Source organism: Mesoplodon bidens (genome assembly GCF_964165515.1).
Source record: "Mesoplodon bidens genome assembly, chromosome: 9".
NCBI lineage: Eukaryota > Metazoa > Chordata > Mammalia > Artiodactyla > Ziphiidae > Mesoplodon > Mesoplodon bidens.
In genome coordinates this window covers 91,691,070-91,715,912 of record NC_138166.1, presented here as the reverse complement: position 1 = coordinate 91,715,912, position 24,843 = coordinate 91,691,070, and the positions used below count along the sequence as shown (strand labels likewise).

The following is a 24,843-nucleotide window of genomic DNA, read 5'->3' as shown; positions in this document are numbered from 1 at the left end:
GGTGCAGGAAGGAGATGTGAAGGATATGCTGGGTAGGTTAGGAATAAAGGGATAGATTGAGATCAATGAGGAAGGCAAAGGTTGTTGCTCTCTGTTCCTGAGAGTATATGATATAGCACTAGCTGAGGTATCAGTTCGGAAGTGGTACTTCTAAATATGGCAGCACTTCTATTTAGCTGTGGGCTACTGTCATGATGTAGGTAATTCATTTTGTCTGTCATGAATCCTTTTGAGTTTCTAATAACAACGAATTCAACAAACAAGTCCACCATAATCCAAGTTTGTGAATATTTACCAGTTCCAAGAGCATTTTTTAGTGCAGCTTCTTAATGTTTTATGAAGTAGGGGGAAGAGGATGTCATATCCCCATTTAACAATAGTATTTTGTTGTGATTATAAGAGTAATATATGCTCACTGCAGAAGACTTGAAATACAGAAAAGCATAAAGAAGAAAACAGAATTTACTTGTAAAATTCACAGCCAGAGATAGCCACGGTTAGCATTTTGATATATTTCTTTCCAATATTTGCACTTTTTAAATAATATAATCGCCTTCATACTGTATTACGTTTTGTATCCTGGTCTTTCCACTTAATATCGTGGCCATTTCTCTTTACCTCAAGAGTGATTCAAGAACATTTTTTTGTTAAGATTTCACATATTATAAATGTTTTAAAGTTTATGTAAACATTCCCTGAATTTTTCATATTTATGTTGTTTCCTTTTTGGTGTTTTTTTTTTGTTTTTTGTTTTTGCCATGATAAACAGTGCTGCGACAAACACACACATAAAGTGCTGTGACAAACACACATATGGGTGTTCTGATTTTTTTTCACAAGGATGGATTCCTAGAAATCGAAACCTAAACACTTTTTAAGGCTCTTGCTACTTATTGCAAAATTGCTTTTCAGGAAGGTTGAACCAATTTGCATTTGCCAGCACTCCATCACTTGCTTACATGGAACACTATGTTAAAAAATAAAACAGAAACTTTGCTAATTTGATACACAATACAAAATTACACATAAATTTAAATTTCCGTAATTACTAGAGCAGCTAGGTATTCTTCATATGTTTACCAGTCTTGCAATCTGTCTTCTGTGACTTTCTGTTCATTTCTTTTGAGCCTTAGTATTTTTCTCATTGATTTTTATTAGGCTTTTAATTCATAAGGACATTATCCTCTTTTTCTATTATATTTTTAAATATAATCATCTAATTTTGTTTGCTCTTTGTTTCTAATATTTTTAGTGTTTAACATTTTTATACTATTACATGTATTGGTTTTCTTTATAATTTTCCCATGGCTTCCCTTTCTATCCATAGCTCCAGAAAACTAAAATTCTTTTGTAGTATTCACAAATAATTTCTTGTTTCTTCTTTAACTCCTGATCAAGGGACACTTTGGAGTATCACATGAGGCAAAGATCTATATTTGTTACTATATAACTATCAATTTTCCCCGCACTATTTACTGAAAAATCAATTCCTTTGTCATTAGTTTGTGCTATTTTATTTTACATTAAGTTTTTATTTTATTTGAGACTGTTTCTAAGGTATTTCTTATTTTCTATTTATTTGTATGTGGTTCTTGTGCTAATCTTACATTATTTTAAATACTCTGTGTGTCAATATCTGGTAGGTTTTGTTCCCCTACATTATTATTTTTCTTCAGAAAAAGTTTGGGTTACTTTTTGGATTTGAACTTTCAAATCTTTTTTCTTAAGAGACGTAAATTGACTTGCCCATGGTCTAATGATGAGATATATGTAAAGTGACCACAAGACTTCCTGACTCCTAGTCCAGGATTCTTTCTGTTAAGTAATGGATTCTCCCACATTCCCCAATCCCCACACTCCCCCTCACCTCCCTCCCCTTGTCAAGCTGTACCTGGTTGCTGACTGGCTTATGCTTAAGTCCTGGTTTGTTCAGAATAAGCTCCAGCTGCCTACGGTTAAAATTGGATACACCGAGGGATTTCACCAAGCCAGCATCTTTGCAAGCTTCTAAAGCCTGTAGGGTAAAAGCCAACGGGTCAAGAAAGAAACCTTAACACAAGCAAGAACAAACATTTATAAAGGTGACTGTGAATTCTTTAAAAAGTAAAGTCCCTGGGTATATTAATAGGCAATCTGTGAACTAAAGAAAAGTGGAGGAGATAGGCAGGAATTCTGTAATTGAATGATTTTGGGGAAATGTTGTATATTATATCTTCCCCTTGTATTTTCATAACGTATACCAGCATGATAATAATGATCTTATTTCTTAAAATTTGTTGAGGTTTTCTTTATGGTATAGTACCTGAAAATTTTTATGTGTCTGGTATGTGTGGAAAATGTATATTCTCCTATTTTTGGATACAGATCCTTATTGTTTCTCTCTCTCACATACACACGCATTATATAGAAGATTAGGTCTAGCTTTTCCTGGCTTTTCAATAATTTAGAGAAATATATCAGAAATCTCCCACTGTAACAGTGGATTTACCAGTGTCTTTCTGTATTCTATCAATTTTTGCTTTATATATTTGGAAGATATTTTATTTGGTACATATGTGTTTAAGATTGATATATCTTCTTAGTAAATTAAATCTTTATCATTATGATTTTTGTACTTCCCTATACATTTTAGAATCAGCTTTTCAATTTCCTTTGGGATAGTCATTGGGATTGCACTGAATCTATCCATGAATTAGGGGAGAATTAACAATTTATCTGTATTCAATCTTTCCATCAAAGAACAAGATACAGCTTTCCATTTGTTCAAATTAAAAAAAATCCTCTCAGTAAAATATTGTAGTTTTAACTCTATGTCTTGCATAGATTTTGTTAAATTTATCTCTAAATATTTAACATTGTTTTTAAAAAATTCCATTTCCAATTGTGTGTTGCTAGCATATAGAGTACATATAGATTCAGATTTTGTTATTTTTTCTTTATCTTACGGGTTATTTACACATATCTTCTTAGTTTCCAAATATATGATGATTTTTCAGATACATTTTTGTTACTGACTCAAATTTAATTCCAATGTCATCAGACAGCCTACTTTGCATGAAGAATATTTTTAAATGTATTGAGATCTGTTTTATGTCTCAGAAAATGAACTATTTTGTGAAGTATTCCATGTGCACTTGAAAAATAGCATTCTGTTATATTTTGGAAAAGTATTCTATAAATGTCAATTAGGTCAAGTTGTTTGATAAAGTTTAAGTCTCCTATATTCTATAGGCTTTCTGTCTACTTATTATCTCAATTATCGAGAGAGAGGTTTTGAAATCTCTGACTAGAATTGTGGATTATTCTTTTTTTCTTTTCAGTTCTCTTAGTTTTGCTTCATGTATTTTGGAGTTCTGTTATTAGGTGCATAGATGTTTAGGATTGAACCCTTTATTATTATAAAACAAAATTCCTTATCCCTGGTAACACTCTTTGCTCTGAAATTTTTGCTGATATTAAAATGGTTGGGCTTCCGTGGTGGCGCAGTGGTTGGGAGTCCGCCTGCCGATGTGGGGAACGCGGGTTCGTTCCCCGGTCCGGGAGGATCCCATATTCCGCGGAGCGGCTGGGCCCGTGGGCCGTGGCCGCTGAGCCTGCGCGTCCGGAGCCTGTGCTCCGCAACGGGAGAGGCCATGACAGTGAGAGGCCCGCGTACCGCAAAAAAAAAAAAAAAAAAAAAAAAAAAAGGTTACTCCAGCTCTCTTTTGATTACTGTCAGCCTAGTACATCTTATTCTAGCCTTTTACTTTTTTTTTAACCTTTTACTTTCAACCTATATGTATCTTATTATTTATTTATTATTTTTTTAATTTTTGGCTGCATTGGTTCTTTGTTGCTGTGTGCAGGCTTTCTTTAGTTGTGGTGAGCAGGGGCTACTCTTCGTTGTGGTGTGCAGGCTTCTCATTGTGGTGGCTTTCTCTTGTTGCTGAGCATGGGCTCTAGGTATGCGGGCTTCAGTAGTTGCAGCACACAGGCTCAGTAGTTGTGGCGTGTGCGCTCTAGAGCGCAGGCTCAGTAGTTGTGGCGTATGGGCTTAGTTGCGTGTCTTATTATTTAAAATGAGTTTCTTGTATATAATATATAGTGGGGTTTTGCTTTTTACCCATTCTGACAACCTCTGCATTTTAACTGGGTTGTTTAGGCTCTTTACATACACTGTGATTACTGACACCACTGAATTTAAATCCCCCATCTTGCTATTTATTTTCTGTTTTTCCCATCTATTCATTTCCCCTTTTTTCTTATTTTCCTGCCTTCTCTTAGACTGATTATTTTTTATTATTTCATTTTGTCTCCTTTACTGGCTTGTTTGCTATACTCTGGAAGTTTTAACAGTTTCTCTTTATGTTTGACATCCTGAAATTTCACTATAAAGCATCCAGGTATGGGTTTCTTTCTCTTTCCTCTTTGGTAATTCATGCCTTTTCAATATCTCTGGGTTTTTTCTTCAATTATTACTTCCTTTTCTTTTTTCTTCTTTCTTTTTTTCTAAGACTTCTATTGTGTGGATACTGGAAATTCTAATTTTATGATTTACATCTCTTAGCTTTTCATATTTCACATTTAAAAATTTTTCTTGTCCTTTCCTTCTTCAATTGGGAGATTTCCTCATTCTGATCTTTTAAGCTGATCATTTTTTCCTTATCTGTACCCCTTCTATTTTTATCCCATCTACTGCACTGTGTTTTTATTTTTCGTAATTATTATTTTTTCTTGTTTTAAAAAAATGTTTTCTTGTTCTTATTTCATATTGCTGATATCTTTCTTTTATCTCCTTGAATATATTAATTGGCTAATTAAAAAGTTCTTGGTCCTCTGTTCTGTTTTTATTGCGATATGTAATTGAGATATGTTGTTTCCTTGTGAAAGAAATGCCTTGTTATTTTGGGCTCTGAGCTCATTTTCTCCTGAGGATATTAGGTACACTGTGAGGCAGTCCCTTAGAGGAGAATGCCAGACTCCAATCCTAGTCAGCTCCAATGAGGTCAGGAGTGAGTGTATGGTCTTTCGGGTGGAGAGCCCCAGACAGTAGAAAACACAGTCAGTGCCTCCTCACCCCTCAAAATAAGCCACAGTTCAGATCCTCAGCTGTAACCTAAATAGGGGGTAGTCTATTAAAATGAGATGATCATTAGGGTATCACTTCCAGCCTTTGGAGTTTGAACTGGGAGAGGCAGGAAACAACTGCCAGAGGTCAGGCAGAGACTTATGTTTTTATCAGCTTCTCACAAGTGCAAGATTTCAGTGCTGCTCTGACTTGATTCCTGAAGACATCTGAACATGTGTCTACATGTGTGGAGTGTGTCCCAAGGCTATAGCAAGAGAGAAATAAGAGCAAAAATAACTCTGATAGTTCCTCTCCTATATTATCTTACTGGTTGCTGAGTTGCCTTTCACTTTAGGTAAAAGCTTCTGTATTACCTCATAAACGAACCAGTTCAAAATATCTGTACCTGCCTCCCACCTAAATCCATAAGGGTTTTCTCATTATTTTCCCCTAGTTTCTCACTCTTATAATCTTGGGGAAAGAGCCAGCAGCCTGCTCAGAAATGGAACCAGAATTATTTTTCAGTTTTTCATATATTATTTTACATTTGTTTCTTTTAGACATCATATTACTGATTTTTAAAAATTCAATTTGAGAAACAAAAAATTCATGAGTTTATCTCATTTATATATTTTTATTTACTGTTACAGTAGAACTTATTTCCTTTACTTTCTTTCTCCTCCCACACTTCTCTCTTCCTTATCTTTGGCATTCTTCTCTTCCATCAAAGCAAAATCAAACATTTTTCAGCACCCAGAAGTGGAGATTTTATACATCTTTGCTCGTGGTTAGAAATACCTGACTACTACTTTTCATTGGGAGTAAAGGTTGCAACTCTCCGTAAATCGAATAGGAATAATCAGATCACAATTTAAAAATGTAGTCTTTTAACATAAGAGGCCCACTTGAACTTACCTCCCAAGTGGCACACAGATTTGACTTGTGATATAACCATTTGCCATTTTCATCTCTAGGATAGAATTCATCCCCAGGCTGTTAAAAAAGAAAAAGAAAAAGAAAAAGTGTAGTTAACTTTATTTATATCTGGGGATTGAAACGATGGAATTTAAGTTGTCAGTATTCCAATATACCCGGGCCCTGGGAAACCAATTCAAGATATATATATATATATATATTTTTTTTTTTCCCCTCCCCCTGTGGAACTGTCCAGAAATTCATTTGTCCAACATATATGACACATTAGTCTCATTCTCTCACCCCAGCATTCATTATTCTTTATTTATTGACAGATTATTGTTGTTCTTAAGCCATGAAGTTCTCTCTTAATGATAAAATTTCTCATTAAAAAAAAGTAAAAGTTGAGAATTAGGACTTTTAGACTCAGTGTTTGGATAGTCTATCCTGGCCAAAGTTGAGGACAGCAAATTTCTTACTCTTATAAGAAACCAAAGGTCATCACTAAGGCTGAGAGGAGGAAATTCTTCAGCTAAGTATAGTTGATGAATGCAGTGTTCCTTAAGTATAAGGGAAATGCATAGCACATTACTTCTCAGGTCTGGCTAATCGCCCCATGGTTCTTTTCTTTCCCTTTTTGGGCCCTCCAGGAGTTCATCATCTTTTTTTCTGCCTCATACACTATGTAAGTGTCAAACCTCCTCCCTATGTAAGTGTCAAACCTCCTCCTCTAACTTTTGGATGATACTTTCCCAATGAAGATTGACTATGGTGTGGAAATTGTCTTTCAGATTTCTCCTTTTTTGCTATATTTAAAAATGGGACCCATCTCTTATGGGCTTGGAAATGGGATAGAAATAAAAGATGATTTCTAGATTCCTTGAGTGGATGGTGGTAATCATTTCCTGAGGTTGGACAAGGAATTGAGAGTTTTGTTTTGGATAGTTTGAGTTTGAAATGACTGTTAGACAGTCAAGTGGGTATTTGAAGAGAACAGAGACGTCTCAGAGAGTGGCTCAGAGAGAGGTCATGGGTACAGATAAAATTTGGGAGTCCTCAGCATATACAATGGTATTCAATCCATGCAACTGGATGAAATCACCTATAGAGAGAGTATGGCTCAGTAAGACAAGAATATTGAGGATAAAGCACTGGGCAAAACATTTGGAGTTTAGCAGAGAAGAAGCTGTCAAAGAATCACCAGAGGGTGATATCATAGAAGCCATGAGATGAAAATGTTTAAAGGAGGAGGCAGTAGTCAACTGTGCTGAAAGAGATCAAATAAAATATGAGGACAAAGTGTCTTCTGGATTTGGTTGGTGGCACAGAAGTCTTTGTAGACCTTGATAATAGGAATTGTTTGTTGTTGAACATCAAGCAATTGGATAACATCCATTATATTCTTAAAATTTTTCCTTAATTTTTCGCTCTGCCATCTCACCTGAATGAAACTTTCACCTGGTGACAACAATTTCTCCATGCCCTCTTTAGCAAAGATAATTTCACCTCAATTTTCTTCTGTTTCACTGAGAGCAGGAAAAGGACTCCTTTCTCCTCAAAGCCATGTAATCATTCATATTAACTGCCCTGGTTGTCTCTGATTTCTAAGACCTTTGACCTTCTCAACACGTATGAGGCTTATTTCCACTCCAGACTCCCTCTATATTTCTTGCTTTTTGCATTTCCTAATTTTACTTCTGACCTGAAATGGCTTTATGTCTCCATTAGGAACACTTACTATTAATAGTTTTTACTCTCCCAAATTTTAATTAAGTCCTCTCCAAGTCTGTACCCATGTTAGATATTTCTATGATGTTCCACTGTGCTTACTTTACTGATCCCTTCATTTGGCTAAGCTCATTGTCTTTTTACTCCTTTCCTGCTCCTGACTGTAAGGCATTATTAGAAGAATAACTCAACCCTCTAAAAATCCATGCTATTGACCTTCATTCCTGTTTAGCAATAACTTCGTCTTTTTAAAATGTCTTATCATGATTTTTTGTACTTTGTATTTTGTTGTTCTGAAATTGTGTCTGCTTATTAACTTTACATTTAAAAAATAACAAAGTGGTAAAATATTTTAGTGAGAAAGGTTTTTCTTTAAAAAGAATCATGAGATTCAAAAAGCAAGTGATATTTTGGCTTCAAAGACTGATTTCTCAATTACAGGGAGTACAGGTTCAGTTGGGACGTAACGTCACTATACTGTGTAATTTCTCGCTGTTAAAAATTTACCTTCTCTGTGTCCTTGATCCTTGATCCTATTTAAGAATAGAAATAGAATTTCTTTATTTACCTTCTCCAAAAAGATTTTACAAGTCATTAGTCAGCCACAGAGAAGTAAATTTCATTTTCTCACTTTTAAATACAGGTTCTTTCCAAATCTGTAAGACTCAGCTTAGAACTCAGCCATTTGAATAAGAATCGAAGTTAGTTGAGTGAGGAGAAGGGCTAAGGTCAAAATCCCAAGAGCCTGAAATAAAAAAATCACTGTAGTCCACAGGACATTGCGATTATTAGGCTTGTGAGGATAAGGCAGAGGGTAGTGTAGTATAAGGAAACACGTATGAGATTGGCATCAGGGGACCCAGGATGTGGTTCCAATTCTGATGGACTTTAATCCTAAGTAGTTCATTGCTTTTCTCTTCTGTGAAATGAGGTTTTGGGGATATATAATTGCTAAGGTCACATCTTGGATGTGACCACAGAGGAGAGTTAATAAGGAAGGTGCTTCCAGAGAACAGAATGGGGCAGCCAGGTTGGCTGTGTAAAGAAATTCTGGCCACTGCAATGGCAGAGAGTCCTTGTCTTTCCTGTCCAGCAGGATCTGGTTTACCTCATGGACAAGTGGCCAGTTTTGTTTTTCAATCTCTCCTTCCCTCAGTGAAACTTTAAAGCAGCTGCTGCTCTTCAGCAGTGTATACTGGGTGTGTTGGTGGTGGTTAAACTGAGTCCATATATTGAGAAAGTTCAAGGAAGGAGTGCATTTGAATTAGAGGAATAGATATCACCTAGAAGTCCTGATCTTGGAGCTGGCTTCAAAAATCTGACTACTCTTTGGGTTATTTTCCTTTGGAGAGGGTGGAGTGTGAGTAGGTTTTCAGTTGTATTTATTATTTTACATTATGTTGTGCAGGGATGTTTTCATGACTGTGTGAATGGGAAGAAGGGTGTGTCTGGATGCTGGACAACTGCAATGTGGACTACAGTTAGGAGACTACTTGTTGGTTTGATGGAGAGCATTTATAGCTGCAAAGACATGATATAACAGACAGTGCATTGGATTATGAATCTAGAAACTTGGGATCCAGGCCTGAGTTGGCTACACATAATCTTTCTTGGCGTTTGTTGGGTTAGGTCAGTACTATCTGATTTATGGCAACAAAACATCATAATATTCTATGGTGCTAAGTAATGAATGAGCTTCCCGTACATAGATGTTGGCCCATGGTTGCCAAAGAGCAGAGGCCTTACCTTTAGGCATATGAACTTACCTTAAAAGCCATAGGTATTTCAATGATGTAAAGATCCACATAATCTAGCTGGAGGCCCTTGAGTGTCCTCTCCAGAGATGGGCGGACCATCTCTGGGTCATGATGTGTAGCCCACAGCTGAAAGAAAAAAAGGGAGATAGTTAACTAATATCCTCATTATTATTATTATTTTTAACAATAATGCAGCCCTTAAAAATTTTTTTTACCATTTCTTTTTTTGTGGCCGCACCGCACAGCATGCAGAATCTTAGTTCCCCAACACCCATGCCCCCTGTAGTGGAAGAGCAGAGTCCTAACCACTAGACCGCCAGGGAATTCCCCAGCCCTTTATTCTTTACAAACACTCATACACATTGTATTCACCCATTTCATTTCACAAAAATATGTTTATGTTGCAGTGTCATCTGAGTATAGGTTGAGCTGATATAACTTGACATCCAGAGTATAACTTTATCCAAATATAGTACCAGAGATTTAAAGATCCACCTGAACCACAGAGTACCTAATTCAGCAATAAAGTCTTCCTCTGCTCTGTGCTAATTGCCTAATCGACTCTTAGCACTTTCACTTTTCCTCATTGTGTAATTAGGGAACATGTATCTGACTAGTGGTTCTGACCTGGCTTGGCACTTTATTTTCATTTCATTGATAAAAGGTGTGCTTCATCTGAGTAAGAAATATGGTTGTGTATGTGTCTTCACCAGATCCTCCACATTGTGATGGGTGGTGCAGAAGCTGGTAAAATTTTAAATTATTGCAAAAGTTTAAATCCCTTTTCACTGCTCCTTTGTTCTCATTTGGTTCACTTCCTCATTTCCCCAGAAAAATTCTGCCAATCCCTACTAAGATCTGAACCAATAATGTCACCAAAATGGCGGCATGGGAGACCCCAGCCTCCAGTCCTCCAACAAAGATCAACAATTAAATAGCTATTCATGGGGCATCCCTGGTGGCACAGTGGTTAAGAATCCACCTGCCAATGCAGGAGACACGGGTTCTTGCCCTCATCCAGGAAGATACCACATGCCGTGGAACAACTAAGCCCATACGCCACAACTACTGAGCCTGCGCTCAAGAGCCCGCAAGCCACAACTACTGTGCCCATGTTCAACAACTACTGAAGCCCACATGCCTAGAGCCTGTGCTCCTGGGAAGCCACCACAATGAGAAGCCTGCATATCACAACGAAGAGTAGCCCCTGCTCACTGCAACCAGAGAAAAGCCCACGTGTAGCAACGAAGACCCAACACAGCCAAAAATAAAATAAATAAATTTATATAAAAAACAATTAAATAGCTATTCATGAAAAAACAAAACAGCTATTCATGAATACATATGGGGAGATGTTGGTCAAAGGGTACAAACTCCCTGTTATAAGATGAATAAGTTCTGGGGATCTAATGAACAGCATGGTGATTATAGTTAACAATATTGTATTATATACTTGAAAGTTGCTACGAGAATAAATCTTAAATGTTCTCATCACAGAAAATAAATGGTAATTATGTAATGTGATGGAGGTGTTAGCTAACACTATGGTGGTAACCATTTTGCAATATATAATTGTATCAAATCAATGCGTTGTACACTTTATACAAGGCCATATGTCAATTATATCTCAATAAAGCTGAAAAAGTAAATAAAAGGAATGTAGACAGCTTAACATAAATAAGAAAAAAAAGAAAAAGAAATTACTCATTCTCTAAAGTGTTAGGTAATGAACGATTAAGCCTTGGGTTGTCAAACTGGAGCATGCGTACCCTTGAGGTCTGTAAAACCTGGGATACTGAAGGGTACCCAGAGCTTCAGGATAAATGAATACATCTTCTTGGAGCATCAAATTTGCTTACATATTTTTTGGGACAAAAAGTTTTGAATTTATGTGCATTTTTTGCCACAAGTAAGAGCAAGCAAAATTAGCAAAATTTGATTTTTTTTCCTATGTTGGACAATAATTTTTTTTCTTGCCTTCAGAGCATAGAGAAGAGAAGACAATGTGAGAGTAGAGAAAAATGTTTTTGTTGTTACTGTGGGTCCTTTTGGTGTATTGTTGAAATCTCATCTAACTGAAAATTCTGTTTTATGTTTTAATCTATTTTTATTCAACAAACACATGCAGTACTAGTTCTAGGTACTCTTTAAGTGCTTTGTAAATGTTAACTCATATCAACCTTGAAATGAAATGAAATGGGTGATTTAATTCAGTTCAATTTTTTCATCATGATAGGTATTCCAACAGCTTTAACGGTTTACCAAGGAGATAAGAATGAAAGTTTTTTTTTTTTTTAATAAATTCAAAAATATTTCCAGCTTTGGGCAGGCTTCTTTGGCTCAGGTCCTCAGGATATGAGTTCAAGTTTATTTTTCCCCAGAAACACTTGGTGAGTTGTAATGAGAGACTCTGTAATAACAAAATCTTTAGGAATCAGGTTGTAAAGCTATAATAAAGTGAAAAGCTTCAGGCTGATATTTTGGGACAGTGGCTCTACATGGCCCCTTGAAATCATAGCCCATAAGTGGCTGGTGACTTGGGGAACTGCAAACTCCTGGAGAGGCTGGAAAGAGTCGGGAGGACGGGGTTCTGGGGAGTGAGTGAAGTCAGAAGCACCATTTTGTTCTCTTTAGAAAACTTAGGAGAATTGTATTACAAGTTCTCTAAAGTTATACAGTTTTATTCCTGTTATTCCTGCAAGGCTGCCTATAAATATGTATCCTATATTTCCACTGGCTTTCATTTTATCATGATGCTTTATCTTTCTGATTGCTCTTCAATGGATAGTGATTTCTAACACTGGAGATTTCAATTTCTCAAAAGATAGTGATCTAAACAAAATGTGGTATATCCATACAATGGAATATTATTTGGCCATAAAAAGAAATGAAATTCTGATATGTGCTACAACATGGTTGAAAGTAGAAAACATTATACTAAGTGAAAGAAGCTAGACAGAAAAGAACACATATTGTATGATTCCTTTTGTATGAAATGTCCAGAATAGGAAAACTAAAGAGACAGAAGGTAGATCAGTGTTTACCAGTGACTGGGGGAGAGGGATAAATGGGCAGTGATTACTAGTGGGTAAGAGGTTTCTTTTTGGAGTGAGAAAAATATTCTGGAAAAGGCAGTGGTCATGGTTGTACAACTTTGTGAATATACTAAAAATGGTGAACTTTATGGTACATGAACTATATCTCAAAAAATTCGTGATCTATGGACAAATAGGCATATACAGAAGAAAAAGCTACCTCCTTTTTTTTTTGTTTTTTTTTGCGGTACACGGGCCTCTCACTGTTGTGGCCTCTCCCGTTGCGGAGCACAGGCTCCGGATGCACAGGCTCAGCGGCCATGGCTCACGGGCCCAGCCGCTCCACGTCATGTGGGATCTTCCCGGACCGGGGCGCGAACCCGTGTCCCCTGCATCGGCAGGTGGACTCCCAACCACTGTGCCACCAGGGAAGCCCAGCTACCTCCTTTTAAAAGAAGTTTTGACAAATGCTTATTATAATATGAACCACCTCCTTACTTCCCTTCACTCCTCAAATCGACTTTCTTTGTAGATTTGGCTCTTCCATATTGTCTTAAATCAATGACCAAGTATGAAAAAAGAACTTTTCCCTAAACTTCATGGGGCTAATTAGTCCCTAAATTCTTGGCAAGATTGAGGAATTTGGCAGTTAAGAACTCACTCCTCAGGACTTCCCTGGCAGTCCAGCGGTTAGGACTCTGCACTTCCACTGCAGGGGACACGGGGAGCTAAGATCCTGCAAGCCTGCAGGGTTTGGTGAGTTCCACATCCTTCAGCAGAGAAAAGACGTCAGACCCACCATGAACATAAGTCGTGTAGGATGAAGGGAAGACCTCACCTTTCCGCAGTAGAAGATATCCTGCCTCTGCACCTTTCCTTCTGCTATCTTCTCCCTGATGGCCTCCCCCACTTCGTGCTCGTTCTGGTAGAGGTAGGCGCCATCAATGTGCCGGTACCCCGTGTCAATGGCAATTTTCACTGATCTTGCACAGGTCCCCTTAGGGGTCTAAAATGATAGGGGGGTTGGGTTGGGGGAGAAGAGAAGTGTATCTTTTCTTTAATCATTCTTAATCAGGACACTTGGCACATACATCATTTTATAGCAAAAACAACATATTCGGACGCCTAAAAGGACAAGAAAGACCCCTGCGTAACTGGGTAGGATGAAAGAAAGGGAAAAGGAAGAGGAGAGGAAGTGGGATGGGACCTGCACCCCTTGGGGGAGCTGAAGGTGAGGAGAGGTTCCCGCACCCACGGAAGCCCCCTCAGCAGCGAGGAGATCAGTTGGGACAGAAGGGGAACTTTGGGGACTACGAGAGGAGAGCCCAGCGACCTGTCTGTGGCAGGCAGGACAGAGTGAGACCTACACAGATGGTCCTCGCCACAGCCCTGTGTGCCCCAGCCTGAGAGGTGTGTCGCCAGTGTGTATGGGGGCTGGGTGCTAAAATGTGGGGTTTGGAGAGCAGACCCTGGGAGACTTCTGTTGACTGTGCGGAGACAGCCTGAGGGGATGGAAGTGAGGAAATCCGCAACTAGGAATGCTTGTAGAGGAAACCCAGACCGCCGTAGAAGCGAAGTACCATTGTTAAGTGACTTGCAAGGGGCAGGACTGCCATTGCAGCCTCTCTCCTCACGTGAGGCCCCTGCCTCCCTGGGCATGGGGAAGGGCTCCTGCCGGGGCAGGAGCTCTTGTGACCCCCACCACTGCTGCATCCACATCCCCCTCTTCGCTGGGGCGGACTTTTGTGCTCCAGGGCAGCCTCGGGAGCAGACCCCTGTGGGTGGCCCACATGCAGAGGTGGTGCTGAAACCACAGCTGAGCCACAGAGGCTGTGCAACTAAGGAAGAAAAGCTGAAGTCTCTCCTCGCAGCTGCACAAACTGTGAATTGACGACCCTGCGACCAGCTTTGTAAGCTAAGTGCCTGCAGAACATCTAAATGGACAGCAAGTGCTCCTGCAGCCAAGATGGGCCTAGCTTTAGCAGCTGTAGACTTTGTGGGCACTTACACAGGGGGGTCGGGCCAGGCCAGAGTCTGAGCTGCCCCCATAGTGCACACAGCGGGTCCAGATCCATGCTTACTGCAATCCTGGGACCTGACTTCAGTGGATCTGCGCTGGTGGCCTGGTGAAAACAACGTCTGAGGGACAATGGGGCCAAGTGCAGGCATTCCCACGGTTAAGGTGGGGACGAGAGCAGTACCAACAACAGTGTAATCTAAGAGCCTGTACAACAGGTGAAGGTGACACAACAGAGCACACCCATAGGTGAACAGCTCCAGAGGAGGAATGCTCCAGTCCTGCCTACCTCACACCGCAGATCAGAAACAGACCTGGGGGACTCTACTCTGACAACTAGGGAGCAGACCCCACCCCTGACAGGGCAGTGACAACCAGAGAGCAAAGGGGAGGCCCTGCTCAATATCCAGTGCAGGTTCTGGTCACCACAACATCAGTCACACCTCTTATCAAAGGGATAACAGCTAGCATACACTGAGGAAAGAGGTGGCAGACATCTATACTAAAAAGAGCCCTCGCACCAAAAGATATTAAACCCATGCAGGCTACACAGGGACGTTCCCATATGAAAATAGCCCTCCGTGGGGCTTCCCTGGTGGCGCAGTGGTTGAGAGTCCACCTGCCGATGCAGGGGACACGGGTTCGTGCCCCGGTCTGGGAAGATCCCACATGCCGCAGAGCAACTAAGCCTGTGAGCCATGGCCACTGAGCCTGCGCGTCTGGAGCCTGTGCTCCACAACGGGAGAGGCCACAACAGTGAGAGGCCCGCGTACCGAAAAAAAAAAATAGCCCTCCGTGACAGTCTGAGGGTCTGGCATTGGGAGGAAGGACCCCCAGAGCATTTAGCCTTGAAGGCCAGTGGGGCTTGAGTGCAGGAGCCCCAGAGGGTGGGGGAAACAGAGACTCCACTCTTGAAGGGTGCACACAAGGTCTCACGTGCACTGGGATCCAGCACACAGGAGTACTTCCATAGGGACCTGGGCCAGACCTACTTAGGGGTCTTGGCGGGCTTCCTGGGGAGGTGAAGGTAGACTGTAGCTCACTGTGGGGGCAAGGACACTGGTAGCGGAAGCCCCAGGGAATACTGATTGGAGTGAGCTCTCCCAGAGGTCCACATTTCAGCACTAAGACCCGACCCCACCCAATAACCTGCACACTCTAGTGCTGGAAAGCCTCATACCAAACAATCAACAAGATAGGAACACAGCCCCACCCATCAGACGATAGGCTGCCTAAAGTTGTACTGAGCTCACAGCCACCTCAAAACACACACCCCTTGACATGGACATGACCCTGCCTATCAGAGGGACATGACCCAGCTCCATCCACCAGAGGGCAGGCACCAGTCTCTCCCAACAGGAAGCCTGCACAAGCCCCTGGACCAACCTCACCCACAATGGGGCAGACACCAGAAGCAAGAAGAACGATGATCCTGCAGACTGTGGAAAGAAGACCATGAACACAGAAAGTCAGACAAAATGAGATGACAGAGAAATATGTTGCAAATGAAGGAACAAGATAAAAACCCACAAGAACAACTAAATGAATAGGAGATAGGCAATCTACCTGATAAAAGTTATATGACCTTTAGAAAAAAGCAAGAAAATAATTGCCATGGGGCTTCCCTGGTGGCGCAGTGGTTGAGAGTCCGCCTGCTGATGCAGGGGACACGGGTTCGTGCCCCGGTCTGGGAGGATCCCACATGCCGCGGAGCAGCTGGGCCCGTGAGCCATGGCCGCTGAGCCTGCGCGTCCGGAGCCTGTGCTCCGCAACGGGAGGGGCCGCAGCAGTGAGAGGCCCGCGTACGGCAAAAAAAAAAAAAAAAGAAAGAAAAGAAAAGAAAATAATTGCCATGAAAGTTAGAAGATAAATTACCTCTTGAGGGAGAGATGGTTTTGAATTGGGAAGGGCACACAGAGGGTTTCTGGGGGTTGGTATATTCTAATTTTGGATCTGTGTGGTGGTTACTCAGATGTTACCTTTAAAAGTATTCACCCTTCTATATATTTCAAAATTTTAAATGTTAAAAAAATAAGGAAGTAGATCAAAAATAAAAGGTAAGTGACTCAAAACTTTAGATACAAAGAATGTAGTAACCTGGGCATGAAACATCCATTTTTGGCCTTGGACCTACTATTTGTTCTCCTTTGTTTGGATCCAATTGGTTGCCAAGCTTTGTAGAGTCTACCCCATGGTTTGTATCCTTTAGCCAAGTTACTTCTTTTTTAGGCCCCAGCAAGATTATCTTCCTCACAGCCACCGACCAAGTTTAAGTCCTTATTATTTTTTGCCTGATTTATTAGAGAAGCCATCTCACTTGATCTCTATGTATTTAGCCTCTTCTCATTTTAATTTGTTTTAACGTTGGCAGTTTAATAGCTTTGAAATACTAAAAGTAAAAACAAACAGCAGCTGAATTATTTTCTTTGACTCTTAAAATACTAGCTCATATAGCATTTTACAAAAATATAAATGCTGCCATTACTTAAAAATTATTAATTACTTTACAATATTCTTTGAAAAATGTGAGAAGATCAGGCCACACTGGACTTTGTTTATGCATGACAATTAGCTGTAGTGGAGAAATTACCATCTTCATTTAGAATGGTGAGTGGAATCCCTGGTACTCTATTAATTGTGTCTTGTACCATCAATCGTCCCCTAAGTGTTACCTGCACATGTTTTTTGTGTTTTTGTTTTTGTTTTGTAGCAAAGAAGAAGAAAGCATTTCTTGCACTTATATCTACTATCAAAATGGGAAAGTAGAACAAAACTGAGAAATAGACTTGGCTCTCTAGGACCACTTATTTATGGTTCCTGCCTTGTCCCTGGTCCCTTTAGGTAGAGATTGTGGGAACATCCTTAACCCTGACAAACATTCTTTCATGGACCAAAGTCTAATCAGGTTCTTTTGAACTCTTTTCCAACATGGACTTTCATACTCATTTCTGCTCTGTCCAAGCTTAGCAAGAATCCTGCTAAGTCAGTTCAACCACAACCTTTCACCCTCCATATCTGATCACACTTGATATCAAATCAGGTTCCTCCTCCTCCACCATGCCCCAGGAGATATCTAGTCACCCCACCCTGTCTTCAGCAAGAATCCTGTTAGGTCAGTTTAGCCAGAATGGCCCCTTATTCCTGATGTTTCCTCTTAGTAATTTTCTACCCACAGATCCCAACCCTGCACCTTGGTTATAAATTCTCCCTTGCCCATGTATTCAGAGTTGACACCGGTCTCTCTTCCCTACTACAAAATTCCATCACAGTGGCCCCTTGATGTTTCAGGCTCCTCCTTGGTACTCAAGAGATTGGACTTCACCTCTCCTTTGCCCCATATACAAAGCCTTTGGCTCACTCTTCAGAGTGTGAAAACTGTTTATAGCTATAGAAATCTTAACCAGAGCCACCCAGGAAGGGATACTGGATCAGTTACAACCCCAATCTAGGCTACTCCTTCCCTATAGCTTGGTGTTTCCTGATCTACCCCATAACTAGATTTGTTCACTGTTACTTTCATCTTTGAACAAGCACTTCAGCTTTTCTTTATATTTCATTTATAAGTGTATTTATTTTTTCTGCCTTCAGTCACTCACGGATTTTAAATCCCTTGTTTCTAGTCCATTGTTTCGATCCCTGTGTTACCTAGAAAAATGCCTCATACATGGGAGGCACACAATAAATATTTATTGAACTGAATTATTGCCCATTTTCCAAAATATTTACCATTGGTCCCAGATTTGTGTCATTTGCACACTTGGTGATATTCTTGAGTTTTATTTGAAGTTTTTGATAAATATTGGTTATTAACTCATGGGCTGATATACATAAAAACCAAATTAATTTCTGTCAAAGCAGAAAAAGGAACAAGATTCAAAACTCTTGCCTATCGGACTTTCTCAGACAGAGATATAGGGAGAGAGACAGGAAGAAGGGAGACTTGCTGGGAGGCTATTATAGACTATTTCATCCCTGTATGAAAACATTCTGGGAATCTGTCCTAGAGACATGGTGCATAGATAATTTGTACAGTTCAGTTTTCATTAGTTAGTGATCGTCAAGTGAGGAAATGCACAGAGTGCTTGGTGCTACTAAATGTTGGTTCCATCTCAAATTCCCTGACTCCAGAGGCATGAACACCTTTATAAGAAAGTCGGGCATATTAAGAGAAAAAAAATCTTTGTAAGTCAGGAGAAGCTAGGCTGGTTGGCCTCACACAGCTGCACAATAATGTTCCTCTGGGCTGCTGTTCTACAGTTCCTATTGCCACGTGTGTGACAGTGGAATCTCAAATGGGCAGATGCTGGAGGAGAGGGTATTGTTAGTCTTCCTTATCTCAGCCTTTCATCTCTGCTCCTACCCCGACTCCCCCTGAAGACAAGCCTAAATCTTCCCCTGGCGCCTGCTAACTTCTGTATCAAAATGGAATAGGATCCCAAGACAAATATTGACTGACTTGATTATATGCATGAAATGTGAAGCATTTCAGTTAATGAGTTACCTCAGCCTGTCATTCTCCTTCCATCTCTTGTGGAATGAAAGGTTTTGAAAAGCACCTCAGGCACGCTGAGGGGAGAAGACTGAATTTTGGCATCAGATTTCATCTCTAGGACTAAGATTCTGACGTTAAATCTAATTCGGTACTTTAATTTCCTGGTGACCGACTTGGGCATGGGTACTCCTAGTGTCTGTCTCATCAGCCCTGGGTAGATGGTGAGGGAGTTGTCAGTTGTATGGCTTTGAACAGAAACTGCTGAGTGTTCCAGCTCAGAGATACTCCACCCTCCCCACTCCCCGTCTCCCCCTCAACCTAGCTCCGCCTATCCCCCTCCCCCAAATCTTCCATGGTGGGCATTGTTCTTCACATTAGAGTTTCCAATTTTGTGAGACATACCTTTAGTTCTGTGTTTCTGATCACAAATGTGGTTTGTGCATGCACAATCTTCATTTCTAATAATATTCCTCGAATGCCATGTTCTCTAACTGCAGTATGTCTTATCTTCTGAAGTGAGTTACAACTCTTTTTGGGAAATGACACATGAACGCTTTTGAATGTCTCCATCCTGTAGCATTTAATATTATTAGACACATAGCAGGCACTTAATAACATTTATTGGTAGATGCAGCACTTTGAGCCCCACTGAGTTTCAGGAGATAGATAGAAAGATAGAGAGATAGATAGAATGACAGATGTGCAAGCAAGGAGCCATATAATTGATAGTCATTGAAATGAGTAGAGGCATGACATAACTAGATTCATATCCTAGATGTATCGTTCTATCTATCTATCTATCTATCTGTCTATCCATCCTAGGTACTTTCTGGATATATATTCCTAGATACTTTCATATATAGAAATACATATAGAAAGTCATAGAAATATGCAGCTGCATTGACATAACATACATTTATAACAGGTAATATAGTATAGGGACTCAGAGGATAGGATCTGGGCCAAAACTACATTGGTTCAAATTCCAGTTCTCTTCCTCAGCATTATAAGTTTGGGACATTTTACTTTATCTTGCCATGCTTCAGTTTTCTCATCTGTAAAATGGGGTAAAATGGTATCTCTTTCATAATGTTGTGAGGATTAAATTAGAAAATGCATGTACTATAAAGTACTACAAAGAGTTCCTGGCACACGGTTAAGTGTTAAAAAAATTTTAGCTATTATTATTGTATGCATTTACATCTCCATATCCTCTGATGCGTATATATATATATATATATATAAATATATATATATATACACACACATACATATACATATATATATATATATATATATATATATATATATATATATATCTCCTTTCATTCACTTGACAAGGATTACCTGAACACCCAGCACGCATACTATACTGGGAATATAGAGCTGAACAAGACATGGCCTCTTTCCTGATGGATTTTACATCTTATAGGGAAGATTGCACAGAAACAATGGTTACAACATAGTGTGATAAGTGCTACAACAGAGTTGAGTATGAGAGGCTATGTGAACACGCAGGAGGGGCAAGTTGTGGTGGTTGGGAGATGGGTTTCTAAGGAGAGGTATCCTCCAGCTGAGTCTTGCAGGTTTAGTAAAAATTAGTCAGCTCAGGAGAAAGCGTGTTCCAGGTGGAGGGCAGCCTGTTCAAGGTCATGGACATGGGAGAGTTGTTCAAGCTATGTTTTACATGAGGGGGAGGTGGAAGAGTGGTGGTAGATGCTGCTGGACTGACAGGTCTTGACTAAACCATAAGGCCCAATGTGCAAGTAAGGAGTATGGCCTCTACCCTATAATTGATAGAGAGCCATTGAAAAATTAGGCAGAGGCATGACATAATCAGATTCATATCCTTGTGCCTCTGTGCTTCTCTTTCTGCCTACAATGTCCTGCCTCAGCTCTGCTTCTCTGCCTACCTAACTTATACTTAGTTTAACAGAGTTCATTCATACATGATCATTCAAATTTCAGTAGCATTTCTAGATATAGCCACTGTTTATTCTGGTAATCAGCATTAAATGTGGAATTGCAATGTGGAAAGCAGAAAGATATTTTTCTTACAAGTAGAAGCTTTTCTGTGTTTTAATGGAAACCCACTTCAGTCCTCATGGTGAAATCTAACTATTCCCTTTCCTGTGTTTTCAGAGAGATACTGTTTACAATCCTCAGACAGCATTTACTCTTCATTGTTCTATGATTAACTAGTTATTAGTCTGTCTCCTCTATTAGATTTTTAATCCCTAGACAGCAGAGACACTATTCTCTTCATATTTGAAGCTTCTATAGCCTAGTGCTTCATACATGGTAGGTTTTCACTAAATGTTTTGTTGGACTGAACTAAAAATTCTCAAATATGAACTTTAAAAAATCATAAACTCAGAAATTTTACGTACTTCAGTTCAACCTTATAACCAGCATTCAGGCTGAATTTTAGTAAAGGAAGCAGAAAGGTCCCATTCTTTAAGTCAAGATACTTTAAAACCATAAACTGATTTAGTTTAACCATTGGCTCAGTACTTACTCAGCCAAACAGCAGTCCTTCAAGGTTGCATTCATTATTAAAAAAATTAAATTAATGAAATCCATTCAAAATGAACTACAGATTATCCTTTAGGAAAGTGTTAATTAAAAAAAAACAAACAGAGAGAGATAAGCTTACCAATCTAGGTTCTGAGTAGGTACCAAGTCCGATGATAGGAATGCTGTTTCCATCACTTAGAGGTATGCGGTGATATGCAGCACTGAGGTACATCTTGGAAAGTCTGAGGTTTCAATTTCTAGAAATGATTCTGAACACCACAGAAAAGCCTTTTAGAAAAAGTGTCCTAATGCCTATTTAATCAAAGAAAGGAGAGCCAGAGGGAGGAGCAGTGGGAGGGAAGAGAGATTTCTCAACCTGTTTTTTTTTTTCAGGTTGTTCTGGAAGTCCTAATTGAGGTTGTCCTTTGAACTTATCAGAGGCATGTAAATAATAACCCATTTTGATCTTATGCTTACTTCCCTGCAAAGAAATTATTTTAAAAATAAAAGGAAACCAATCTAGCTGGCTTCTGTCAGCTAGGATGCTTTGGTTGGTAAGTAACAGACCTATCACAAATTCTCTGAAATAATAAAAGAAATTTATTGGTCTATATTCCTGAAAACTCCAACCTTAGGGCTAGCTCCAGGTGTGACTAAGTTTTCCAGGACTTCCCTAGAGATTTGGGCTAGCAGGACTGGGAAGGGGTCTGGTATTTTTCACCTAGTTAAGTGGGAAACTGGACTGGAGGGGAAAATGATATGGCCGGGAACCGGTTTTTCACTCTCAGTTCATTTCTCTGCCTCCTTGCTCTCTCAGTGGATTTTCTCTTTATCACTGAAAGATGGTAACCAGTCCGTAGAGTGACATGGTTCCAGGCTCAAACCCAACAAAAAAAGGGATTTTACGTCATAGCTCACACAGTAATCCAGAAATAGGGTCCAGTTGGCCTCAATTGCCTTTCTTAGTTCCTGGAGCCAACCACTAAGTCAATAACAGGGGTCAAAGAAAATAAAAGACTGATTGCTTTAATGTAATTAGAAGCCATTTCTAAATTTGGAGTTGGGATTAACCACCTGGGGAGATTCTGGAGATGTTAAGAAAAAGGAAAGGAGTAGCAGTTAGTGAAACACATGTTTATTATAGTCTTCCTCCAAAGGATTGTGTTGTGTGTGAGAGTTTTGGACCTGGTGACCTTAAAGATAACTGTGTCCATGATGGTGAAAGTATCCTGAAGTTTGTCTCTAACTGACTTGTCTTCTCTCCAGGACCACCTCATTCTTGCTTACACACACATAATCAGCCAGTGGACACAATAATTTGAACTATGTTGGGGCAGGGTGAAATATGGGCAGTAGTGATTTTCAACATTGTTTGTAATTCAACCCAACAAACACTTATTGTGCACCTTTGTGTGCTAAGATGTTGGCTATATATGTTTCTTTATTTTTCTTATTGTTGACTTTTTTGGTGTTTAGCTCTGTGAATTTTAGCACATGTACAGATTTGTGTAACTGCCATCACAATTGGGATATTGAAAAATTCTATAACCCAAAGAACTCCTTCATGCTATTTGTTTATAATCAAAAGCTCCCCCACCGGCAACTCATAAAAATCATTATCTGTTTTCCGTTGCTATAGTTTTATCTTTTGAGAATATCATGTGAATTGAATCATATAGTATGTGACCTTTTGAGATTGGCTTCTTTCACTCAGCATAACACCTTTGAGATTCATCTAGGTTGTTGTTTGTATCAATGGCTTATTTGTTTTTAATTGCTTAGTAATGTATATATACATTATATATATGTGCCACAGTTTGTTTCTCTATTTGAAGGACATTGGTTTCCAGTTTTTGATGATTGTGAATACTGCTGCTATAAATATTTGTGTACAGGTTTTTGCATGAATATTAGTTTTCATTTCTCTTGGCTAACTACCCAGGAGTGGGATTGCTGGGTCACGTGGTGTGTTGAACTTTGTAGGAAGCTGCCAAACTGCTTTTCAGAATGATTATATCATTTTGAATCCCCATGAGCAATGCGCACGAATTGCTATTTTTCCGCATCTTTGACAGCACTTAGCATTGTCGGTATTTTATAATTTTAGCCATTCTGATAGGTTTGTCATGGTATCTCATTGTTAATTTTAATTTGCATTGTGAATAATGATGTTGAACACTTTTTCACATACTTACTTGCCATCTATATCTCCTCGTGGTGAAGTGCCTATTCAAACATGGGGGTTCAGTGGCCATTTTTTAGTGGGGTTGTCTTCGTAGTGTTGAGTTTTGAGATTTCTTGGTAAATCCTTTATACATGTTCTCTACTGAATACATGGTTTACAAATATTTTTTTCTCAGTATGTAGTTTGTCTTTTCATTCTCTTGACTGTGTCTTTCATGCAAAAGATTTTAATTTTGATAACGTTCAATTTTTTTGTATTGTTTTAGAGTTTCATGTGAAAGAAGTTTTTTTGTCTAACCCTAGGTCACAGAAGTTTTATTCTATTTTTTTTCTAAAAGTTTTATATAGTTTCATGTTTTCCATTTAGATCAATAATCCATTCTGAGTAAATTTTTGTATAATCTAGCATATTTAGGTAGAGGTGTTTTGTTTTGTTTTACGTAAGGGTATCCTATTGTTCCAGTTCCATTAGTTGAAAAAAATTATGCTTTCTTCACTGAATTTCTTTTGCACTACTGTTAAAAATCAAAGGTCATATTTGGGTATATCTACTTTTGGACTTTCTACTTGGTTTCATTGATTTATGTGTCTCTTCCTTTACTGATATCACATTGTTTAAATTATTCTAACTTTATAAAAGGACTTAAAATCAAATGGTATAATTTCTCCAACTTTATTCTTCTTTTCCAAGAGTGTATTAGCTATTCTTATTTATTAACTTTCTATAGAAATGTTAGAATCAGCTTGTCTGTGTCTTCAAAAGTCCTGCTAGAATTTTTTGAATTGAGTTAAATCTGTAGATCAATTTCTTATCTTTACTCCTTTGAGTCTTTGAATCCATGAACACAGTATTTCTCTCCATTTATTTAGCTCTTCAGCATTTTGAAGTTTTCAGCCATACACATCCTATATTTGTTTTGTTAGATTTATACCTAAGTATAGGTATAAATATTTATCTTTTTAGAGCCATTGTAAATGGCATTTTAGAAATCCTGTTTCCAACTGTACATTGCTAATACGTAGAAATAGGATTGATTTTTATGGCTTCGATTATTTAGTATTTATTGAGACTTGATTTGTTTTTGTTGCCTGACATACTGTCTATCATGGAGAATATTCCACATGTGCTTGTGAAAAATATGCAATCTGCT

General features: G+C 39.0%; 1 protein-coding gene across 3 annotated transcripts in view; it reads right to left on the bottom strand.

The window, feature by feature from the left end:
- The window catches only part of AKR1D1 (aldo-keto reductase family 1 member D1), a 41,048-nt gene extending 19,254 nt beyond the window's left edge, over positions 1-21,794 (bottom strand). For 2 of the 3 annotated variants that reach the window (XM_081244705.1, XM_081244703.1), the window contains exons 1-5: positions 21,648-21,794; positions 13,321-13,488; positions 9,457-9,573; positions 5,963-6,040; positions 1,892-2,014 (exon numbers count right to left, since the gene is read on the bottom strand). In XM_081244705.1, the coding sequence (XP_081100831.1) occupies positions 1,892-2,014; positions 5,963-6,040; positions 9,457-9,573; positions 13,321-13,488; positions 21,648-21,740 (579 nt within the window). In that variant the 5' untranslated portion in view covers positions 21,741-21,794. The remainder of the gene's footprint in view (positions 1-1,891; positions 2,015-5,962; positions 6,041-9,456; positions 9,574-13,320; positions 13,489-21,647) is intronic. The other variant, XM_081244704.1, reaches the window with a different exon arrangement.
- Between the last annotated feature and the right edge of the window lie 3,049 nt (positions 21,795-24,843).